General features: G+C 39.9%; 1 protein-coding gene across 1 annotated transcript; it reads right to left on the reverse strand.

The window, feature by feature from the left end:
- Positions 1-2,059: 2,059 nt before the first annotated feature.
- LOC103928114 (probable E3 ubiquitin-protein ligase RHY1A) lies at positions 2,060-3,765 on the reverse strand. The gene is made up of 3 exons (XM_009337130.3): positions 3,559-3,765; positions 3,301-3,476; positions 2,060-2,772 (listed from the first exon to the last, which is right to left on the reverse strand). The coding sequence occupies exons 1-3, from the start codon at positions 3,763-3,765 to the stop codon at positions 2,322-2,324; spliced, it is 834 nt and encodes a 277-aa protein (XP_009335405.2). The 3' UTR covers positions 2,060-2,321.
- Between the last annotated feature and the right edge of the window lie 17,713 nt (positions 3,766-21,478).

Raw genomic sequence — 21,478 nt, forward strand, 5'->3', positions numbered from 1 at the left:
CTCTGGAGTTTCACCTTGTTCCTTCTCCAATGAGGCCAGCACGTGGTGAGGAAGCTTTACCTCATCACCAAAACAAATATCGATAATTGCTTTCTTTGGTGCAAGCTTTTGCACAATATTCATGCGACTCTTGAATTTCAATTTGCTTTCGTTGTTGCCTCTACCATCATGACAACCAGCGATATTCCTGTAGTCTTCTAAAGCAATCAGCGCCTTGCGGTTTTTGAACAATGACAATGACTTCTTGTTCTGTTTTGTAGCCAGTGAGCACTTCAATGACAATGCCTTGCGCAGGGGGATAAGTACTTGTTTCCTCAACTGATCGCGAACCCCACCCTGTAAGCGTAACGCGCTTCTTCAAGATCCATGTACTCTTCATAATCATCCCGTGGAAACATTCTCTTCGCTATGTTTTCTCATATAAGAGTTGCTCTGTCGTAAGACGAATCAATTGAAGGGCAAAATTTGGAGGCATAGCTGATTTTTTCAACCTCATCAGACTTCAAAGACCTTAAATCCGATGCCAACATTTCAACAAACACATCAGATACACGATCATGCAAGAACCTATACTCCGGGTCATCTCAGTACCTATCAACAGCCGCTTTAGCCCTGGCAATTTGGACATCTGTGATTGTATTGAGCTCCTCTTTCTCTTCCTTCTCTTCCTCCTCATAGCTTTCGTCACAAAAGGACCAATAACTCATGTTCCAACAACTTTTCACACGCTTCTCCTCCCTTTTCTTTACTATGGAGTCCTGCAAAACCCTAGAGAGAATCTCCAACAAATCCTTGAACCAACCCAAATCCCAAAAAACGTTGAGATTTAGAGCTAGGGCTAGAGGGTGGTTTTTGTGGACCCACAATAGGGACTTGTAAAAGGCTTCTTTATTGGGTCTCCCTACCATTCTGAAGCAAAATATGAGTCCCAGAGTGGTGAGAACGTCTTGGTTCCATGCTTCTTCTTCACATTCTGTCAAATCCTTCTGTTGCTCATACGTGTAACCGTATTTGGGGGCAGGGTTCTGTGGGTGTTTAGGATCCGAGGATGTGGTGATGGCTTTAAAGAAGAATTCAAGGCATGGATTCCAGGTTGGGGTTGAGGAAGATGACTGGTATTTACCCAGAGGAGGGTTTTCTCCATGATTAGGGTTTTGGGGTGGGTGTACTGGTAAACGAAATAGGATTTGGATCAGTTGGTTTTGGAGAGATTTGTGCAGTGAATGGGTGGGGTTTGTTGGCTTTGCTTAGGGCTCATTTAAAGGGGAAATTCCTTGGGCTGCAGGTATAGGTGATGATAACATAACTGGCCTTGAGTTGCATCTACGTTATACAGTAACTGACCTCTTGCTTTCAATTTATTCTTCTTTTTTCTCATCTCAGTTGGTATTCCTCTTCACTGAAACGAATTTGAACTACATTATTATTATCTCATTATGAGGCTTAGCACATATAATATCGTTTTAATTCCGAAACAAGTTATGCAGTTGATTTCCTCCATAGAAGGAAGCCATGTAAGACTGACCTGGTTCCTCAAGTAAGCATTCATCGCAACCTCTTAAAGCTTATACTACAGTAAAACAATCAAGTACACTTTCTGATTAAATTGCCACAGAAGACCGAAAAAGAATCATCATTGGCTAGACCATATTTATTAAAACATCCATCACTGACAAAACCAAATTTGTTTTACACTGTATCGACAATGATTATGTTAATCCAATATTACGAACAGGTTTCTGAGTTCATCTATTGAAATTGCATTATTTCTTCCAATCATCTGCTTTAAAAAATTTACTAGCAATTGTTATTTACCATATATAACATGTTTATACAGAGATGATATTATTTACAATATTATTTACAAAGAGATGATACTACTTACAATGCATAGATTTTTGAGCTCATGTAACCTGGAAAGGAATTCTTATTTAAAAAGTGAACCACCCGTCCAATAAGGACCGGCCACATGCATGGTGAACTAGAGACCAAAAAAATCTCCACCCAGTCACCACTTGCGCGAACATCAAAGACTAAATTTTTTTGATTATTTCAGGAGTACGATGCAAACAAAATATTTATATTGAACAATTTCCATAGCCCCCAACATATGTTATGAAAGCTTTAGAAGTTTTCAAACATGCTGTAAACTGTAAGGTTACATAATACAGATTATAAGCATACACCAGTCTACAAACCAAACAAAACGATGACGCATTGCACCTGCACCCAGTTCGAAAGCATTGCCATAATTTGGCAGTCGAGTTTCAAAACTTTTCCTACAACACACAGTGCAAAGCAATAAAACACTTAAATGGAAACTATGTATTCCTCTTAGCAGTTTGACTATCTACAACTATAACTTTCCGGCAGTACGGGCAGTCCCCTCGAATATGAGCCCAGGGACTCAAGCAGGCAGCATGGAATCTATGCTCACAAGGTAAGCATATAAGCTTGTCGCCATCCATAAAACTCTCCAAACAGATACTACAATCTTGAGAAGCTCCTAACTCCAACCCTTCAACACCCATTTCTGTGCTACTGAAAATCTCGGGGTTCAAACAATCAAAGACCTCCTGACTAAGACCTGGAGGCTTCTTGTTCGATTCTTGCAAGAGATGTAGGCTTTCAATTTGCGAGCCCAAGTTAGTCGAAGAGTAGGCACTGGCTGGACGACCTGTCAAGATTTCAGCGTCCGAATCCCTTACAGGGGGACTCAAGTCATCATCATGTAGTAGCCCACCACCATAAATATGCAATGCCCTATGCCGCCTAATAAAATCAAGGTAAATTAGGTAATTTCCATAGAGTCGATATTAGGGACGCATGTTTTTCAATTCGAACAAAGATTTTGCTATCATTCCTACATGGGTAATTAACCCATTGGTGGTTACACCAATTATTAGTTCAAACCGCTCAGTGCATATGACTAACAGTTTCTAATTAGTGTGCTCCAACCAAAACCAAAACCTATTTCGTAATTGATGGTAATTTATGGAAAATCTCTTACTTTCATATAATTGATGTACAAATCTTAGAATATCTGTCTTATGGTAGAATTTTACAGCAAGGTGATAGTTATGAAGTCCAATCCGAACTCTGAACTCTCCGATACAAGTTTCAACACACAAACCACTGCGGGCACTAATGTAAAGCCAGCATCCAAATTCCCAGTTCCTGAGTACATGTCTAATCCATTGAAACTGCTAGTGTAATTGCTAATTAAGTGATAAAACCAGCTACTTTCATCAAAAGATGAGCAATTTGGAAACATTAAGCTGCAGAGCAGCAGAAACTGACCTGGTTTCTGAAGGAGGCATCCCTCTCAGCCTCTCCAGCAGCCTTTCCCTGGCGAGCAAAACAGACCCGGGAAGCCTCTCGTTCCCGCTCAACCCGCCACTACTTCCGGCGACCCCATTTCCAGAACCCGGGTGGGTCCTGCCCTGATCGAGCCCAACCGGCGCCCGCTGCTGCAACTAAACCCAAACGCAAGCTAAGCGTCTACCCAAACACACGATTCAATCAATTCTGGAATTGAATTGCAAATTACGAAATTACCGGGAGGGAGGAACGGTGCCGGAAATGGGGCGGGGTTCGGCGGAGGAGGGGATCGCAGCCGTCAGAATTGTGGTGGCGGCGACTTTGATTGTGGTTGTGGCTTCGGTCAACGGACGGAGGAGGAGGGAGAGAGTCGAACCCTGGATCGGTGGCGGCTCGGTTGTAGCGAGACCTCCGGTTGTAGAAAAGCTCCGATACGGTCGGCATACACACACACCAATCGCCGTTCTTTTTACCTTATTCTCCTCGAAACGTTTCTGTTTTTTTCGGATTTCTGACGAATTTACTGTGTTTTCTTTCGCAGAAACGGTTGGGAAGGCGAAAGTAACGGGTTCGCACAACCTGTTACACCTCCAAAACGCGGTTGGTGACGATTGACTGAAGTGACTTTTCCAATACTGCCTTTTAACTTGTTTATTGGAAAGTATGTGATATCTACCCATCTGTTTTTTACTTTTTCATGCATTCTGTGTTTTTTTGGTTGTCGGGACTGAGTCAATTGAAAAAAATCAAATGACAAAACTTAATAAAGGGTGTATGAAAAGTAAAAGGTATGACTTGTTGGAAATCACTTTTTTGGTATTTTTGCCAATGGGTAAAGTGCCGATTTAATTCCTGAACTATCACTTTAATAAAAATTAGGTCTCTGAATTATTTTTTCGGTAAAAGAAGTCCCTAAATTCAATAAAATTAGCTCATTTCATCCCTACTATTATATTCAAAGCTATTTTATCCAATTTTTTCCTCAACTTAAGTCACTTGACACATTTCAAAATGTAATACCGTCATTTTCTCGCTTATAAGTTCTTAACATTTCGTATAGGTTGCGAACCTAACATCTAGTTTACCCTTCAAAGTTAACCTACACTATTTCTTAAGTAAAATTACCAATTTACCCTCCAAAGTTAATTCCATACACTATTTCTTTATGAAAAACTATCATTTTACTCTCCAATGTGTATGACATTGTAAGTAACGTCACTTAAATTGACGGAAAGTTGAATATAGAAGCTTTGAATATAATATTAGGGATGTAACTGATACATTTTTATAATTCAAGGACTAATTTTTCTAGAAAAAATAAATAAATAAGGTTAGGGACCTAATTTTCACTAAAGTAATAATTCAGGGACTAAATGGGCAGTTCACCCTTTGGCCCATTTAGCGCTTTTTCTAATTTGGAATGGATTGGGTTGAGATGAAGACGTGTGTCAATGCGACATTGCGTGGACGTTGAGTGTTTAGATTCTGGTGGGATTATATTTTTATGTTTTTCTATTTTTCGTCCAAGACAATTTTATTTTGTTTATTTTGTTTATTTTCATCAATGGCATTTTTATTTTGTTTATTTTTGTCAACCAATATTTTCGAATAAGTTTATTTTATATGGTCTGGACAAGTTATTTTTAATAGCTAGTTTGGTATTGCTATGCTTTAAAAAAAATAAAAAAAATAAAAAAAAATAAAAAGAAGAAGGTTCTACTGTATTGTGAAAATAAACTAGGGGTGGGCAAACGGATATAGGAACCGCGGGTCAGGGCGGGTAATCAAGGTTCAGGGAGGGTATGGGCCGGTTCTTAATTTTAAAAAAGAGAAACGGAGCGGGCTGGGGCGGCCCTTTGAAATTTTTGGTTCGGGGCGATTCCTGAAGTTTAGTTCCAAATACTAAAACTCATGCCCGTTTCATTCAAAGCATAAAATTGATTACATAACAAATAACAAGATGAGTTGTTTAGTTACCACCAGAGCCAAAAAGCTTTATCCCTTGCATATGTATCGTAGGTTTAACCCCTTTGAGTCTTATTTAGCCTATTTTCTTTGTTAGCCTGCATTATCCCTACCTAGCCTAGTATAGGACTATCCATACCCTTGTTCTTAAAGAATAGTGGAGCATGACTTGTTGGGAATTCCTTTTGATCTACAATATGTAGAAAAACAAGTGTTGTGGGGGGGGGGGGGAAGGATTTTCGTTGGAAATCTATGAGGTTGTACATTTTGTGTGCCAAAGAGAAAGGGCACGAGAAAAAAAAAATGAAAAAAAAATGAAAAAAAAAAAAGAAAAGAAAAGAGAGAGAGAGAGAGAGAGAGAGAGAGAGAGAGAGAGAGAGAGAGAGAGAGAGAGAGAGAGAGAGAAGTGTGCAGAATAGAAAGAAAAAGAATTCAAAATAAGTGAGAATGAGCTCACAAGTGTTGGTTGTTGAAGAAAGGGTCCAAAAAGTTGAATCTGGCCCTAAGTGTTGTGTGAATCTCCCATGAATGTTTAAAGTTAATTTCTGCAATTAAAAGTTGAATTCTAAGTGTTGATTTCATTACTTTGTTTACTATCGCTTTAAGCACTTTTGTTTATCTTTACCTTTCTTTGTTAGCCAATACCTTAGCCCTATTACAACCCTTAGACTTCTATCTTGATTGTTATCTTATTCAATATGTGGAGTTTGAAATTGGTACGAGCATATGGAATCCCTGGTTCTTGCTTCTAATTAGTGGCATTTCGTTCATGAGATCATATACATGTTGTATTAATAATTCCAGAAAGTGCCTTCTTTGATATACTATATGTGAGTGCTAGTCTACATGTTTACATCAATCTTCTCACATATACTTAGTGTAGAGTGTGTAGTCAGAAAATCTGTGTGAAAATAGAGGGTATATCCGGTGAGGAATTGAGGGATTCTCTAAGGCATGTTACTATATTCAAAATGTTGTTTTAATTGATTAACTGCGAGCTAGAGAGTGTTGATTGCGGTTAAGTGTATACTCAATAGTAAGGATGGCTAAAATCTGTGTGAGTAGTGATTTTTAACATGTCATGGTTCATTGGAAATCCCTGAGGCAATTGTTGGAAGGTTTAGGTTTTATTTTGTTTTCTTTGTTTTGCTCGGGGACTAGCAAAAGCTAAGTGTAGGGAAATTTGATTGGAGCATATTTATGCGACTTTGTTAGCTTGTTTCTTTGCATTTAGTGAGTTAGTTTCTATTTATTATAGTAATTTAAGCTATTTTCATGTGTTTGCAGGTCCAATTGGCAAAGTTGGCAAGAAATGGCATTTTGGAGCGTTTTAGAGTAGTTTTGGGCTTGGATTGGATAGCATGCGTATGGAGCATATTGGATGGACGTTTTTGAAGTTCAAATGAGGCTAGGAATGTGCTGAAGAGATGGAGAAACTAATTCAAGACATAGGAGATAAGGAATCAGCTAAAAGGAATGAACCTTATCCTAACTTGCCTTATCTTATCTTATCCTACTTAAATTCCAGCTGCAAGGGGGACTCCTTTTCATATGAAACCACCTAATATCTGGTTCTAGAAGCCCTAAGATTGTGTTGAACCACTCTATCATTTTCCCCCTAGAAATCTGCCGTGCCCTATCCTTGTCCTCCAAGGATTGGTGCCGTGAACCCTAGCCTATATATACATACATTATGCCATACAAAACGAGGGAGTTTTAGAGAGAAATTCAGAGGAAAAAATATAAAGGGTGTGCCGTAGGTTTCTGAGAGTTTTTAGAGACTTGTGTCGTGCTTGCAAGGAGAAGAAGGACTTGTGCCATGACCCTGCATCCAAGGATTGTGCCGAATCTGCCATTAGAGTGCTGGGGAATTTTTGGGTTCTTTCTATCCTTAGTTTTAGTTCAATGTTTAAATTAGATTGGTTTCGTTTAATTGCAAACATGTGGAACTAATTTATTTTTAGCTAGAGGTGAATTCGAAGCCATGGACATATGTTTTATATGAATTGATTTCCTCCAGTTATTGTTTCGTAAAGCATGAATACAATTTACTTATCTGTTTGATTGATAACTTATTCTTGTATGTTGATTAAAGGTGCACGCTTAGTTTGTATGCATGAATTTGATGCTAAAATATAAAGGAATTTCACCTAATCGTTATGAACTTATATTTATAAGTAGTGGAAATCACTAGTCATGATTGTGTTAAGTAAATTTCTGGCAGGAGTATCATGCAGTTCATAGTTACGAATGCCTTGTCAATGCTTATGATTTTCATAGAACTTAATGATCTTTGATATGTATCTCTATCATGCAGTTCATATAGGGAACTTGATAAGAATAATTTGATTGCGTCGTTGAGTCCAATTCAATGAGTTTAGAAAAATCTGATGGTTAATTTGTGCAGTTCACAATTAACTTGGGGCATTGTCATTCATGGCTTATAGGAATAATAACTGGAAATCGATTTGTATGCATATGGTTTATGTGTTGAGAAGAATCTTCTAGCTAGCCTTTCACCCCCTTCATTCACCCCAATTGAGTATCAATTAGTTTGTTTCCTGCAAGTTACTTAGTTTAGTTTTAAATTTCGTCCAAACCAAACCCCTCACCATTGTGTCGTGTTAGTTTAGTTTAAAATTCGTTCAAACCTGTCCCTGTTAGTATTTTGAGTCAAGTTAAGTCTAGAATTCGTCCAAATCACCTTTTAGTTCCTCTTTTGAGTCAATTTTTTTGTTTTGCGCTATTTTGAGTTAGTTTGGTCAGTTTTGAGTCATTAGAGTTTAGTTTTATGTTTTTAAGTCTAATTTGTGTTGATTAGCATCCCTTCTAATCTCCGGCCTAGAATGATCCCTACTTACGTATACTACAATTGTCTAAAATGGGTTTAATTTGTGTGTTAGTTTCTATCACATCAAACACAACACCTTCTACACAGCCATCGCTGGGGGCAAACGACTAAGATGCACCTAACCAACAATGAAGAAGGGTGGATGTTGGTGACCTACAAAAAACCGAGGAAGCCAAGACCACAAGCCACAAGGTGAAAGATGAAACAAGGGAGAAAGAGTCATTCATTCTCATTTCCTTGCACGAGTACTTCCTGAAAAACTTCTTCCAACATTGCACTACCACTGTATGTCACATGGTCGAAATAGAGATGAAAGAGCCCTCAAAAGGCAAAGATATCACCGTTTAGGAAGAGAAGACTCTCACGCCCAAAAAGGGTCTGCCGACACACTTTAGCATTGAGGAGGCACTACGATCACCCAAGGAGATGCGAAAAGCACTAGTAGCGGTCTTGGAAAATCCCGATGACCATAAGGTACAAGAAATCAAGGACGAAGGCTTGAAGCTTCGACCACATAAATATGCCACATGTTGTGCCACCCATAACATAATCAACTTCACTGACGAAGACTTACTGCTGGATCAAAGCTTCACAACTGTCGTCTCTTCATCTCTGGGTACGTAAGGGAGCACAAAGTCAACCGCATGCTTATGGATGGTGGATCGGCCATAAACATCATGCCAAAGTCAACAATGACCACAATCGGCATTAAGGTGGATGAACTATTTCGAAGTCGCCTTTTAATTCAAGGTTTTAACCAAGGAGGACAAAGAGCAATATGCATGATCCAAGTCGAGATGACCATTGGCGAACTCAAATCAATCACGCTATTCCATATGATTCGTGGAAGAGCTTCCTAGAGTTTGCTCGTAGAAAGGCCTTAGATCCACGAAAATGGAGTAGTGCCATCCACCCTTCATCAATGCTCAAAGTTCTACCGAGAAGGAGTAAAGGTGATACAAAGCGACACCGAAGCCGAAGCCGAATCACACTTGCGAACGCCAAGTTCTACATGGATGAAGACATGATGCCCGAGGCTCTTCTAAAAGAGATCAAATCCATAAGTAAAGCTGCACCTAAAAAGCAAGAGTGGCAAGTAATGCCCAAGAAGCAAGAAGGGGAAGCCGTGCCATCTTCAAGCAAAAATGATGATGAGCCTGCTAAACCTACAACAATCAAAGAGAGTAGGACATCCCCAAAATGACCAAACACACCTGTCTTCCAATACATCCAGATGTCGAAAAGAAAGAATGGCCAATACCCGTTCAAAACTGGAACAAGCAAAACCGACACACAGTTACACAAGGATGATGTAAAGTTGCTCAAGACAAATGCAATTTTACCTCTAACACAACCAGGCGATGCTAAGGCTTCAAAACCACTGCAAGGCTTCGTAAAACCTTGGCCAAAGGGGGTGGAAACAAGCTCTTTTCTAACTAAGAAGACCGAAGAAGATTTCGACCCAAACGCCTACAAACTCATGTCAAAGGCTGGGTACGATTTCGCTTCCTGCTCAAATCTTGGAAAGAAGGTTTCAAACACCGTTAATGACAAAGAACGTGACCTCACCGAGACTCAAAAGAAGTTGAAGGAACATGGTTACGGAGTTGACAACAACAAAGCTAAACTTAGCTTCACACCAAATGCACCTATAAAGATTTCAAGCAAAGCAAAAAACGTTAGCGCTCAACACATCAACATGAACATTGAACAAGATTAAGAGGAGCCTAAACTCGCCATTCGAACGTCAGTCTTCAATAGGATGAATCGTTCAAGACCCAGAATTTCAGCACTTAATCGCATTGGTGGTCAAGACCAAACCTAGAAGCTTAATATGCCAACATCCCAAATCTCTGTTTTCGAAAGGTTGTCAAAGCCTAAGAAACAAAGTAACATAGCTAGCTCCCTTCCGCGATGGTTGGCTCTGGAAAGACTTGAAGAAACCAATAAGCCTTCTAGAAAGAGGAAGAAAAGCTCGACGGTTTAGTAAAAAAGACAATGTTCGAAGCTTGATTCCTTCAAGAATGAAGCGCCAAGCAATCTTGGATGTTGACACAAAATGACCACTAAAGGTAAGAAGGTGCACCATTATCCACATTGCATTTACATAGTTAGTTTCTATTTGTTATAGTGATTTAAGCTATTTTCATGTGTTTGTAGGTTTAAAAGGCAAAAGAGGCAAGAAAGTGCATTTTAGAGCTATTTGGAGCAGTTTTGGGCTTGGAATGGATTGCACATGCATGGAGCAAGGTGGATGGACGAATTTGATGATTAAGAGAGGCTAGGAATGTGCTTAATATCTGGAGAAACAAATTTGGAAGCATTGAAGATAAGGTATCAACTACAAAGAAGGAACATTATCTAAACAACCTTATCTTATCCAAACATTATCTAATCTAATCTTATCTTATCATATCCTAATATTTTGCTACCTTAATTCCTGCTGTAAGGGGAACATCCAAATGACATTAGAACACCTAAATATCAGGTTTCTAGAAGCCCTATCCTTCTCCTACATTGGTGCCGCACCCCTTAGCCCTTGTTCTTCTAGAAACCTGCCATGATACCCTTTCTAAAAGCCTTATTCCTGATCCTAAATGTATGCCGCAGGTTCCTAACCTTTTCCCGCTTGGTTTCTGCCAAATCCTAGTCTTTTTCCTTTAGGATTGTGCAATCCTTTTCCTTTCAGAAATTGTGCAAAACCCTAGCCTATAAATACTACATTCTGCCGCATAAATCAACCACCACCCTCATCCATCCATACATTCATTCAAGCATTCATTCATTCACCCACCTCTCATCACAATTCACACCACACATCCATCATACACACAAATCCCTACTGTACCGCAGCAAGGAAGGAAGAAGGAGCCACCTGAAGCCATGCTTGCCATTTAATATGCTAGATTGTTGGAGCGTTTCTAGGTGTATTCTACTCTTTGTTTTCAATGTTTAAATTTAATTATCTTTGTTTTGCGAACATGAGGAACTAATTTCTTTTTAGCTAGAGGTGAATTCAAAGCCATGAATATATATGTGATATGAATTGATTTCCTCTAGTTATTGTTTCTTGAGTCTTGAATGTGATTGGTTTATCTGAGTTATCAAAACTTGTTTATGTATGTTAATTGAGGGTCGACACTTAATTTCCATGCATGAATTTGATGCTAGAGTATAAGGGAGTTTCACCTAATCGTTATGAACTTATATTCACAAGTAGTGGAAGTCACTACTCATGATTGTGTTAAGTAAATCCTTGGTATGAGTATCATGCTTTTCATAGTTACGAATGCCTCGTCAATGCTTATGGTTTTCAAAGAACTTAATGACCTTTGATATGTCTTTCTATCATGCTTTTCATAGTTAGGGAACTTGATAAGGATAATTTGGTTGTGATGCGTATCCCATCCAATTCAATGAATTTAGGAAAATCTGAAATTTAATTTGTGCTTTTCACAACTAATTTGGGTCATTATCATTCATGGTTTAAAGGAATAATAACTGGAAATCGATTTATATGCATATGTGTCATGTGTGGAGAAGGACCCTCTAGCTAGCCATTCACCCATTTAAACACCCAATTTCGTCCAAAGTTGTTTAGAATCTTTAATTTACTTGTCTTTACTTTAAATTCGTCAAAAACTCAATCCCCTTTACTTTGTTGTGTCAAATTAGTTAGAACCTGTTTAAATTGGTTTCTTTTTAGTGTTTCAATCAACATAAGTTAGAATTCGTCCAAATTACTCCTTAGGTCTTGTTTTGAGTCAATTTAACTTAGTTTGTGTGTTTTGAGTCTATTTAGCTTAATTTGAGTCATATAAGTCTAGTTAAGAGTCTTAGAGTCTAGTTTTCTGTTTTTAATTTTAAACTTGTGTTTTTAAGTCAATTTAGAGTAGATTAGCATCCCTAGTTAATCCCCGACCTAGAACGGTCCCTACTTTCATATACTACAGCTATCTTAATAGGGTTTAATTTGTGTGCTATTATATATCACATCACACACTGGCCAATCTTTACATCAACAAGCCCAAGTGGATGACACTGAAGAGGAGGTCCAAGACGTCTTCCACATCACGATCCAAAAAGGCAAAAAAGATGAAATCCCTGAAGAAGTTGTCATTGTTGCACCACCACATCTCGAGGATGGGGGCCAAGCCATGGTTGATGATCTCAAGGAGCTCAACTTAAGCACAAAAGAGGGGCCTAAGCCTATCTTTGTAAGTGCGTTACTAAGTGCGGACGAGATAGAGAAGTACTACCAATTGCTAATAGAGTACAAAGATGGCTTTGCTTGGACCTACAAAGAAATCCCGGCCTTGACCCTACCATTGGCATACATTATCTTGCAGTTAAGCCTGGAACACAACTAATAAAGCAAACTCAAAGACGCTATCGATCCGAGCTCATCCCACAAATTGAGGCTGAGATTGACAAGCTAATCAAAGCAGGCTTCATTCAAGAGGTGCAGTACCCTAAGTGGATCTCCAACATTGTCATTATCCTTAAGAAATCTAGACAAATACATATTTGCGTAGATTTTCAAGACCTGAACGATGCTTGCCCAAAGAATGACTTTCCCTTGCCAATTATCAAAATTATGATGGATGCAACCATTGGCCATGAGGCACTATCATTCCTGGACAGCTCTCGAAGACGAGGAACTAACAGCCTTCCGCACTCCAAAAGGTACCTACTATTACAAGGTAATGCCCTTTGGCTTGAAGAATGATGGAGCTACATATCAACGTACCATGCAGAAATCTTTGATGATATGCTTCATAAGAATGTCGAATGTTACATTGTTGATGTGTTGGTCAAGACAAAAAAGAGATCAAATCACTTGAAGGATTTACGAATATTGTTCAAAAGGTTGTGAAAATACAACCTTAAGATGAACCCGTTGAAGTGTGCATTTGGTGTCATGTCAGGGAAATTCCTCGGCTTCATCATCAAACATCGCGGGATTAAGGTTGATCAATCTAAGATCAAGGTCATCCAAAGTATGCCAGAGCCAAGGAACCTACAAGAGTTGAAAAGCTTACAAGGACGGCTCACCTTCATCAGACGGTTTATCTCCGACCTGGCAGTGCGTTGTCAACCGATCAATCGACTCATCAAGAAGAATGTTCCGCTCGTATGGGACGAAGCATGCCACAATGCCTTTGAAAGCGTAAAAAGGTATTTATAGTGTCTGCATGTCCTGGGGGCGCCTATGCCTAGGAAGCCGCTCATATTGTACATCACTGCTCCGGAAAGTTCAGTTTGAGCACTTTTAGCGCAAGGAAATGAAGACCAAAAGGAAAGAGCACTTTACTACCCAAATAGAACTCTCACTGGCACCAAGCTCAACTACTCACCGATTAAGAAGATGTGCCTTGCCCTAGTCTTTGCCATCCAAAAGCTAAGAAACTTTATGCATGCTTACACCATCCATTTGGTTGCTAAAGCTAACCCGGTCAAATACGTCATGTCCAAACCAGTTTTGACAGGGTGACTAGTTAAATGGGTGTTGTTTCTCAATCAATATGAGATCATCTACGTCCCAGCTAAATCCATCAAAGGACAAGAGCTAACAAACTTCCTTGTCGATCATCTAACCTCGGTCGACTAGAAAATCTCAGACGACTTGCCTGACGATGAGGTGTTCTACGTCGACATCTTTTCGACATGGACGATGTTCTTCGATGGATCTGCACGAGCAGATGGAGCGGGGGTAGGAGTATTATTCATGTTGCCACAAAGCGAGCTATGTACCAACAATGTCGCTAAGTACCAAGCGCTGATCATCGGACTCCAAATGGCAATCAACATGAAAATCATAACCCTAGAAGTATATGATGACTCCAAGATTATAATCAATCAACTCTTGACTAAATATGAAGTGAAGAAAGATGATCTCATCCCATACTTCCAACTAGCAACTCAACTGCTACAAAAGTTAGAGGCCGTGACACTAGAATATGTGCCAAGAAAAAAAAAATCAAATGGCGGATGCTCTTGCTAACCTAGCCTCGAGTATAACACTAGGATAAGACGAAGCTACAGACGTGCCAGTTCGCCAAAGATAGGTGATCTCACTCATCACTAAAATGCTACTGGATGATACAAATGTCATCTTAGTACTTCCAGTCAACACTGAAGAGTGAAGACAGCTGCTGATCAACTACTTGGAGCATGGAAAGCTTCCGAACAATCCTAAACACCGCTCTAAAATACGTCGATGAGCACTTTGCTTCCTCTACTACTAAGGAACACTCTACCGACGCTATTTTGAATAAGTACTTCTAAGATGCCTAGGTGAGGAAAAAGCCAATTAAGCCATGAAAGAAGCACACTCAGGCGTATGCGGAGCGCATCAGTCTGGACCAAAATTACACTTCTAGCTCAAGAGAATGGGTTACTACTGGCCGAGCATAATGAAGGACTGCCTAAAACATGCCAAAATATGCTAAGCCTGCATAGGGATTGGACGTCATAAGACCAATCTCACCAAAGTCATCTGCAGGAAAAGCTTACATCCTAGCCGCAACTGACTACTTCTCCAAGTGGGCTAAAGCCGTACCCCTAAGAGAAGTCAAGAAGGAAACTGTCGTCCGTTTCATCAAAGAGCATATCATCCACAGATATGGTGTACCTCACCACATCATCACCAACAACGGAAAATAGTTCTCCAACCGACTCATGGATGAGCTATGCGAGAAATACAAGTTCAAGCAGCACAAGTCTTCCATGTATCATGCTCCAACCAACGGTCTTGCAAAAGTATTCAACAAAATGTTGTGCAACCTCCTAAAGAAGGTAATTGGCCAAAAAAAAAAAAAAAAAAAAAAAAGAGATTGGCAGAAAAGAATAAGCGAAGCACTTTGGGCATATAGAACTACACATAGGACTCATGCCCAAGCTACTCCTTATTCTCTCGTATATGGCATAGAAGCTGTTCTACCGTTCGAAAGTCAAATCCTTTCACTAAGGATGCCTATACAAAAAGACTTGACTGAAGATGAAAACATAAAGCTACGACTTCAAGAGTTGGAAGCACTAGATGAAAGGAGACTCAAAGCTCAACAACACTTGGAATGCTACCAAGCACGGCTATCCAAGGCATTCAGTAAGTAGGTCCGCCTAACGTCTTTCCAAACTGGAGATCTTGTCTTGGCATTACGAAGGCCCATCATCACAACTCACAAGACAAAAAGTAAGTTCACATCAAAGTAGGATGGACCATATGCAATACAAAAGGTCAACAACAACGGCGCTAACTTAATTATGACGGAAGACAGCTTGAAGATCCACCCCATTAATGGTAGATTCTTGAAGTGCTACTACCCCTAAAACAAACGTACCATGCTCTTTGCCTGCATGAGCCTAAACTGTACACGGTACAATGCTCGTTGTTCAAACGAGCATAAACTGTGTACAGTAAAACAAAAAAACCATCACTCATGTAAACTACATCATAACTTGATCCCTTCTCAACCAAAGGTACGTAGGCAATTTGAAACTTCAAAACTTCAAGTAAGGTCACATCATCAACAAAAACATAAACACTTTGAAGAATAAAGAGCAAACTCAAAATGTGAATACTTTATTTCTTTAAAAAGAAGGATTTGGCCAAAGCTTTATTACAAAAATGAGCAAAAGCAAAGAAGGCTTAAAGTAAAAAATAAAATAAAAAATAAAAAAATGGAAGATGTTACTTGAGAGCTATGTCCCTAAAACTACAGTGACGATCCTCAAGCAGGCCTTCCAAAGTCTTTAAGGTCTCCACATCAATGGAAGACAAGGTGGGTAACTCCATAGCCATGCCTTTCTCTTGCTGTAGACGTTAAATCTCCTCTTGTTACGGGAAAAGTGTAGCTTCTTGCTCCGAGAGAACACCTTCAAGTCATGATGCTTCAATTCCCAACTGCTCACACTCTCGCACCAACACTTCTAGACGCACCTGGACGAAAGCTAAAGAAGTCCCTATGACTTGATAATCTTCCGAAGCAGCTTGCTGAGAAGACAGGACTTGGGCAATTGATAAGTCTATTGCCACAAGTTTTTGAGCTATAACATCTGGACTCAACTTTGTCGAGGAAATAACATGCAAGGAAGAATACTCAGTCAAGGCGGCCATAAGTTTGGCAATTTCGACTCTCAAGGGTGAAAAATCAACGTTATATTGTTAATCGCAAAAACAAGCTTCGACAAATGCTCCTTAAGCAACGCAAGGTCTTCTAATGGGCACTTTGAAATCCTCTCCTCAATATGGCTCTTGATATCCATGGCCGCACAAAGGTTGATGCGATGGATAAACTGCTCAGTACTACTAATGTTCGGCCCTCTCAGAACATCTCAAACTAGCTGGCAAAGGTGTTGGACGCATGACGGGCTCTTACATACATTCACCTACACACAGCAAACTTGGGTAACTTGGCGGATTCGGAACAAGTTGTGCACCAGGTGGATCCTCAATCTCCTCGTCTGTAGATAAATTGCCTCCAAATAACATCTCTGTATAGGAATGAACGCCCACGTTCGCCAAATCAAAAGAACAAGAAGGCTCAGCCTAAAGAAGACAAAGAAAGATGTTAGAAACAAAAGGTAAAATAATGAAAGCAGAAGAAATCACAAGAAAGAACGAAATACGTAGATCTTTCTCAAGTGACACAAGGCCATCAAATTGAAGATGCCTAAACATTTTCTTCTTCTTATGATGAAAATTAACGTCGTTATCAACCTGAGCACCTTCAAGTGGTCGCTTGTTTAAAATTTGTTGACGCTACTCTAAAGCAAGTCCATCTTCGTGCGAGTCAACTTCATCACCCACCTCTTCAGAAGCATCCAAATGTTGAGAATACAAGCACAAGCGTTAAGGAGTTAAAACCATAGGTCTATCTTGCAAATGAGCTACACTCGCGTAATCAAAAGGTACCAGCTGCGTAGGATTCACTGAACAACCCTTTCTCGGCACATCATTGTGTGAATGAGAAGAAATGGTACCATTTGCCATCCCCAAGTTTTCATGATGTACCTTTGACCACCAACTTACGTATGCACAGATCAATGGATTACTCTTGAACTCATCCTTGGCTGACAAGGTGATAGAAGCATTTGTACATACACAGGTACAAGACTCCCAATGCATATACACAGCTTGCAAGGATTCCGATTGGGCGTTTTCCATCAGCTCGCCTGGCATGTGTTAGACAAAACCAAATTGCCTGCTGAAACAGTGAGGACTATACGGCTGAATAATACATGGGTCTCCTTGTCGCAAAGAAACATATCCCAAGCACGGACTCATAAAATAAGATAAGTCTAAGAAACAAAGGTACGAATCATCTATGAGGCCTCGCCGTGTCGAGCCAACCCTTGCTAGATGGTCCATTCTCAAACCTTCATAGCTTCTAAACAACACTTGTGCCTGCAAATTATCAAGGCTCTTTGCAGAAAGTACGCCAGAATACTTTGTCATCAAAGGCCCCGACTTGATTGGAGTTGATGAAAAAGGCCTCGACTTGTCTAAAGTTGACGAGGAAAAATGAGTTTCAAAGTACTCACCTAACCAACCATACATATAGTGGTAGGGAAGTACCGCAGCACAATCTTCGGTACTCGCTGAGTTCGAAACAATGCTCAAGCCATCATAACTAATGGCTAAGACTGGGAAACATATATTCCGTTTCGCCTTGCCTTGAGGGCTTACGGGTCCATGGGCATAATTGAACAAGGCTCAAGCAAGGCTAAAAGATTTTCCTACGGCCATCTTGCTAGCCACTTTGAAGACATCAGGACGAATAAAGTTGATGTCATCTTTGGGGAAAACAAACTTACAAAGCCAACAAACTAAGAAAGCGAATAGGTAAGATTCTTCTATATGTTCTGAGGCTACGCCAAGTTAGTCAAACGCTTTCAATTCGAGAGGGGTACGATACCTTACTGAACCTATAGCGCCTGACGGGTCTACGTCTCCCTTTGGCTTAGTTGTCTTGTTGCGGCCACTTTTCTTCGAATGCCTCTTGTACTTCATGGAACCCCAATACCAAAATCGAATCCATGAAGATATCTTCACGCCTAGCTTACCCTAATGCTCCTGAGAAAGCTTATGAAACGCCTAAAACAAACAACGGTAGCTCGTAGGCAATCCTTGGCTATTTCAATGAGAAAATTCCTCCACGCTGGAAACAACCTCGTCGTAAAACTTACCTTAGATTGGCAAGCCTCCTATCTTGTGGAGATCCCAAAGTGAAATCAACATCTCCCCTTATGCCGTGTGAAGTGTGTAGGTTGCAGAACACTAATGCTAAAAGAATGCATAAAGGACGAAAGATGGTGATCATAACTAAACAAAAATGCGTACATAGTGTGATAAAGGCCCATATTAGTAAACACATCTTTGGATCGGCTCAAGACATCTTCAAGCCACTTCCTATACAACTCAGCAAAGATGGTTTCTCCAATAGTTGGCAAAATGTTATTCTAAGTCACAGCTCCGCTACGAGTGTAATCACTAAGAAGCTCGAACGAAGCCAAAGGATTGTCACGAACATGGTGCAAAGGGTTCAAGATAAGAATTCTCAATGAAGAGCAAGTGCCTTAGGGCCAGTTAACAGCGCACAAAGCTTCAACATCATTCCTTTATCTTGTGAATCGCCTTCCTTCGCAAGAATGGTGATTGTGTTGCTTTTAAAGCACTTGAAAAAAAAAATACCATGGCTGTAATGGAAAAAATCAGCCACAAAGCTCGAGCAGCAAGGCAATGAGGGTAGCTACAAGACGGTCCTTTAAAGCATGTTACAGTAGCAAAGAAAACCAAAATGCTACTCAATCGCATTACGCAACCCTGCATCGATTACTTAAGCAGTTTCTTGCACTACACGGCAATGTCACCAATGAAGGAAAACTTTGACCAAAAGGCACTACACAACATAACCCTGCTGCAGACTTTTGCACACACCACATGGTAAAAAGTGCCACACTGCAACAAGCACCAAGCAACAAAAAGCATAATTACGGTAAGGCAACAAGCAATGCAGTTGCTGTGCAATTATATATATATATATATATAATGGTCTCCCGAGAGCATTCCCAGTTGGGAGAAAGAGAAGGGCAGAGTCAGCTAAACCAGGCATCGTAGACGAAGCCACCATGCCAGAGGAAGCTTTTAAGGTTAAAACCCGGGTTCTGATCTGCTACGTGTTCTTCACCTTCTTCTTCCTTTCTACCGTCGGTCTGGTTGAAGGTTAGAGCTTCTCTACTTTGCAAAGAACAAGACAATTGGTTACTGAAGTAGGAGAAGGTAGCAATTCTTTTATAAAGCCACAAAAGGCAAATAAGTGGAAGACCCATGCTCTCCACCTCGCTTCTCCGGCGAAGAATCATACTCCTGAGTTCTCAAGAATGGGGAAAAGAAAAAATAAATTAATTATAAAAGTTTAATTGTGCACGACACAATGTGACCAATATATAAGACAAAAGATCTTTGGTGCATAAGGCACCACCTTAAAAATAATAAATAATAAAAAGGTTTTTGGTGCTTCATGCTCCATAAGAATAAAAATAAATAAAGGCAACTGGAATGGTGCCCAAATTTAATTTTTTTAAAAACCAAAAAAAAATACATGGTAATAAAGCTTATTTATTGATATCTCTGAACAAATAAAATTAAAGATATGTGACCAAAAAAAAAAAAAAAAAAAAAAAAGGGAGCCTTCACAAAGGTTGCTATAGGAAGCCTCAATACTTGGCAGAACCTCTAAAGAAGGAGGCACCAGAAGTTGATTATTTGGAGCTTCAACACTTGGCAGAACTCCAGAGGACGAAGGCAATAGGTGCCTTTGGAATAAAGCCACAAACATCCGATGGTCACTTTGAATTCAACCTTCGGATTCCTGAAGCTGGCCAAGCTTTCTTTTCATGCTCATTGAGTAACTATTTGCGAGCATGTGTAGCTCTCTATTTTCATGCTTAAGCCCTCTGATTTCCTATCTGAGACTTGCCACCTCAACCGTCAATGATTTAACCTGGCGAGTTCGAGCAAGATGGCTTTGGCCCATATTCAATGATTTAACCTGGCGAGTCTTGAGTACTCATCTTCAACTGCTAATGTACTTCCAGAGAAGATACCACATATGCTTGGAGAACAGATAAGGCAAGTGAAAATGATACATCAAGCTTGTGGATAATCAACAAGCACAACAATTGCACGTGCTGATTTATCCCCAACAAAGTCAAATCTCACTTGCCAAGTGAAACTGCTCATGGTCCCATTTAAATTCAAGATCAAACCTTGATGGCGCTTGAAGAAATCACAAGTCCAATTCAAGATCAAGTCTCCATCACCCTTGAATCAAATTCAGCTCTAAATAAAATGAGTAATATTCCGACCTTTGGAGGAAACTAGAAAACCCTCCAGCCCAGTTCAAGATTAAGTCTGTGGAAAGTCAACAAGCGCAACAATACATGGGCCGATTCATCTACTACCAAAACTAAAGATCATCCACAAAGTGAAGCTCCTCGTGGTCCAATTTCATTCAAGATCAAGCTTCGACGGCCTTTGAAGAACTATCCAGCCCAGTTCAAGACTAAGCCTCAACGGCCCTTGAAGAAATTTCCAAGCCCAATTCAAGATCAAGCCTCAATAGCCTTTGAATCGACATATACATTGAGGGACTTCAAAACACATCTTCTACACGTGACAATTACATGTATATGATGCACCTTGAATTGGGGGGCATTTGTAGACAATGAAATTTTAGTGAAATAAATATTGACCAACGCATTAAAATTTCAACGTACCGAAACATACATGTCACATGCCACATGTCATATAAATTGTACACGTAGCATGTGACTCAACAAAAATCAAATGAGTCATCAAGAAGGACACATGTCAACACTTGGCGAAAGGATTTATTTGATCTGATTATTATATTCAAAATTAAGGCTTGAAAAACTCTATAAATAGCAAGCCATTTCATTCATTCCAGGAGACCAATTGACATACATTTTCTCTACTCCCAAATTGGAAAAGAATTCATTCCCCAAAATCCTTGGAACTTTGAAACTCTAAAGCTCTCAAGCATCCAACCTCCCAAATTCCCAAGAATTCCAAAGATCGAGAAAGCTCTCTTTGTTCTTCGTCAACACCTTTGAAGAATCAACAAGCGCCCCTACACGTGCCGATTCTTCCTTCACCACAAGCCAAATCCTTGCGGCCCTCATTCATCCAAGATCAAGTCACCGTGACCCTTGGATCAACGACACCCTACATCCTTAGAATCAACAAGCACAACCACACGTGCCGGTTCTTCGTACGCCTTAAGCCAAATCCTTAAGGCAACTGTTCATCCTAGA

Source organism: the organism of the source record quoted next, unplaced genomic scaffold (genome assembly GCF_019419815.1).
Source record: "Pyrus x bretschneideri cultivar Hongxiangsu unplaced genomic scaffold, Pyrus_bretschneideri_v1 Contig55, whole genome shotgun sequence".
NCBI lineage: Eukaryota > Viridiplantae > Streptophyta > Magnoliopsida > Rosales > Rosaceae > Pyrus > Pyrus x bretschneideri.

Bases quoted from the DNA above. Each gene is read 5' to 3' on its own strand.
- LOC103928114 (XM_009337130.3), bottom strand. From the start codon at position 3,765: ATGCCGACCGTATCGGAGCTTTTCTACAACCGGAGGTCTCGCTACAAC. The intron at 3,477-3,558 runs GTAATTTCGTAA...GTTTGGGTTTAG, and splicing joins GGCACCGTTCCTCCCTCCCG to TTGCAGCAGCGGGCGCCGGT. The intron at 2,773-3,300 runs GTCAGTTTCTGC...TGATTTTATTAG, and splicing joins ATGCCTCCTTCAGAAACCAG to GCGGCATAGGGCATTGCATA.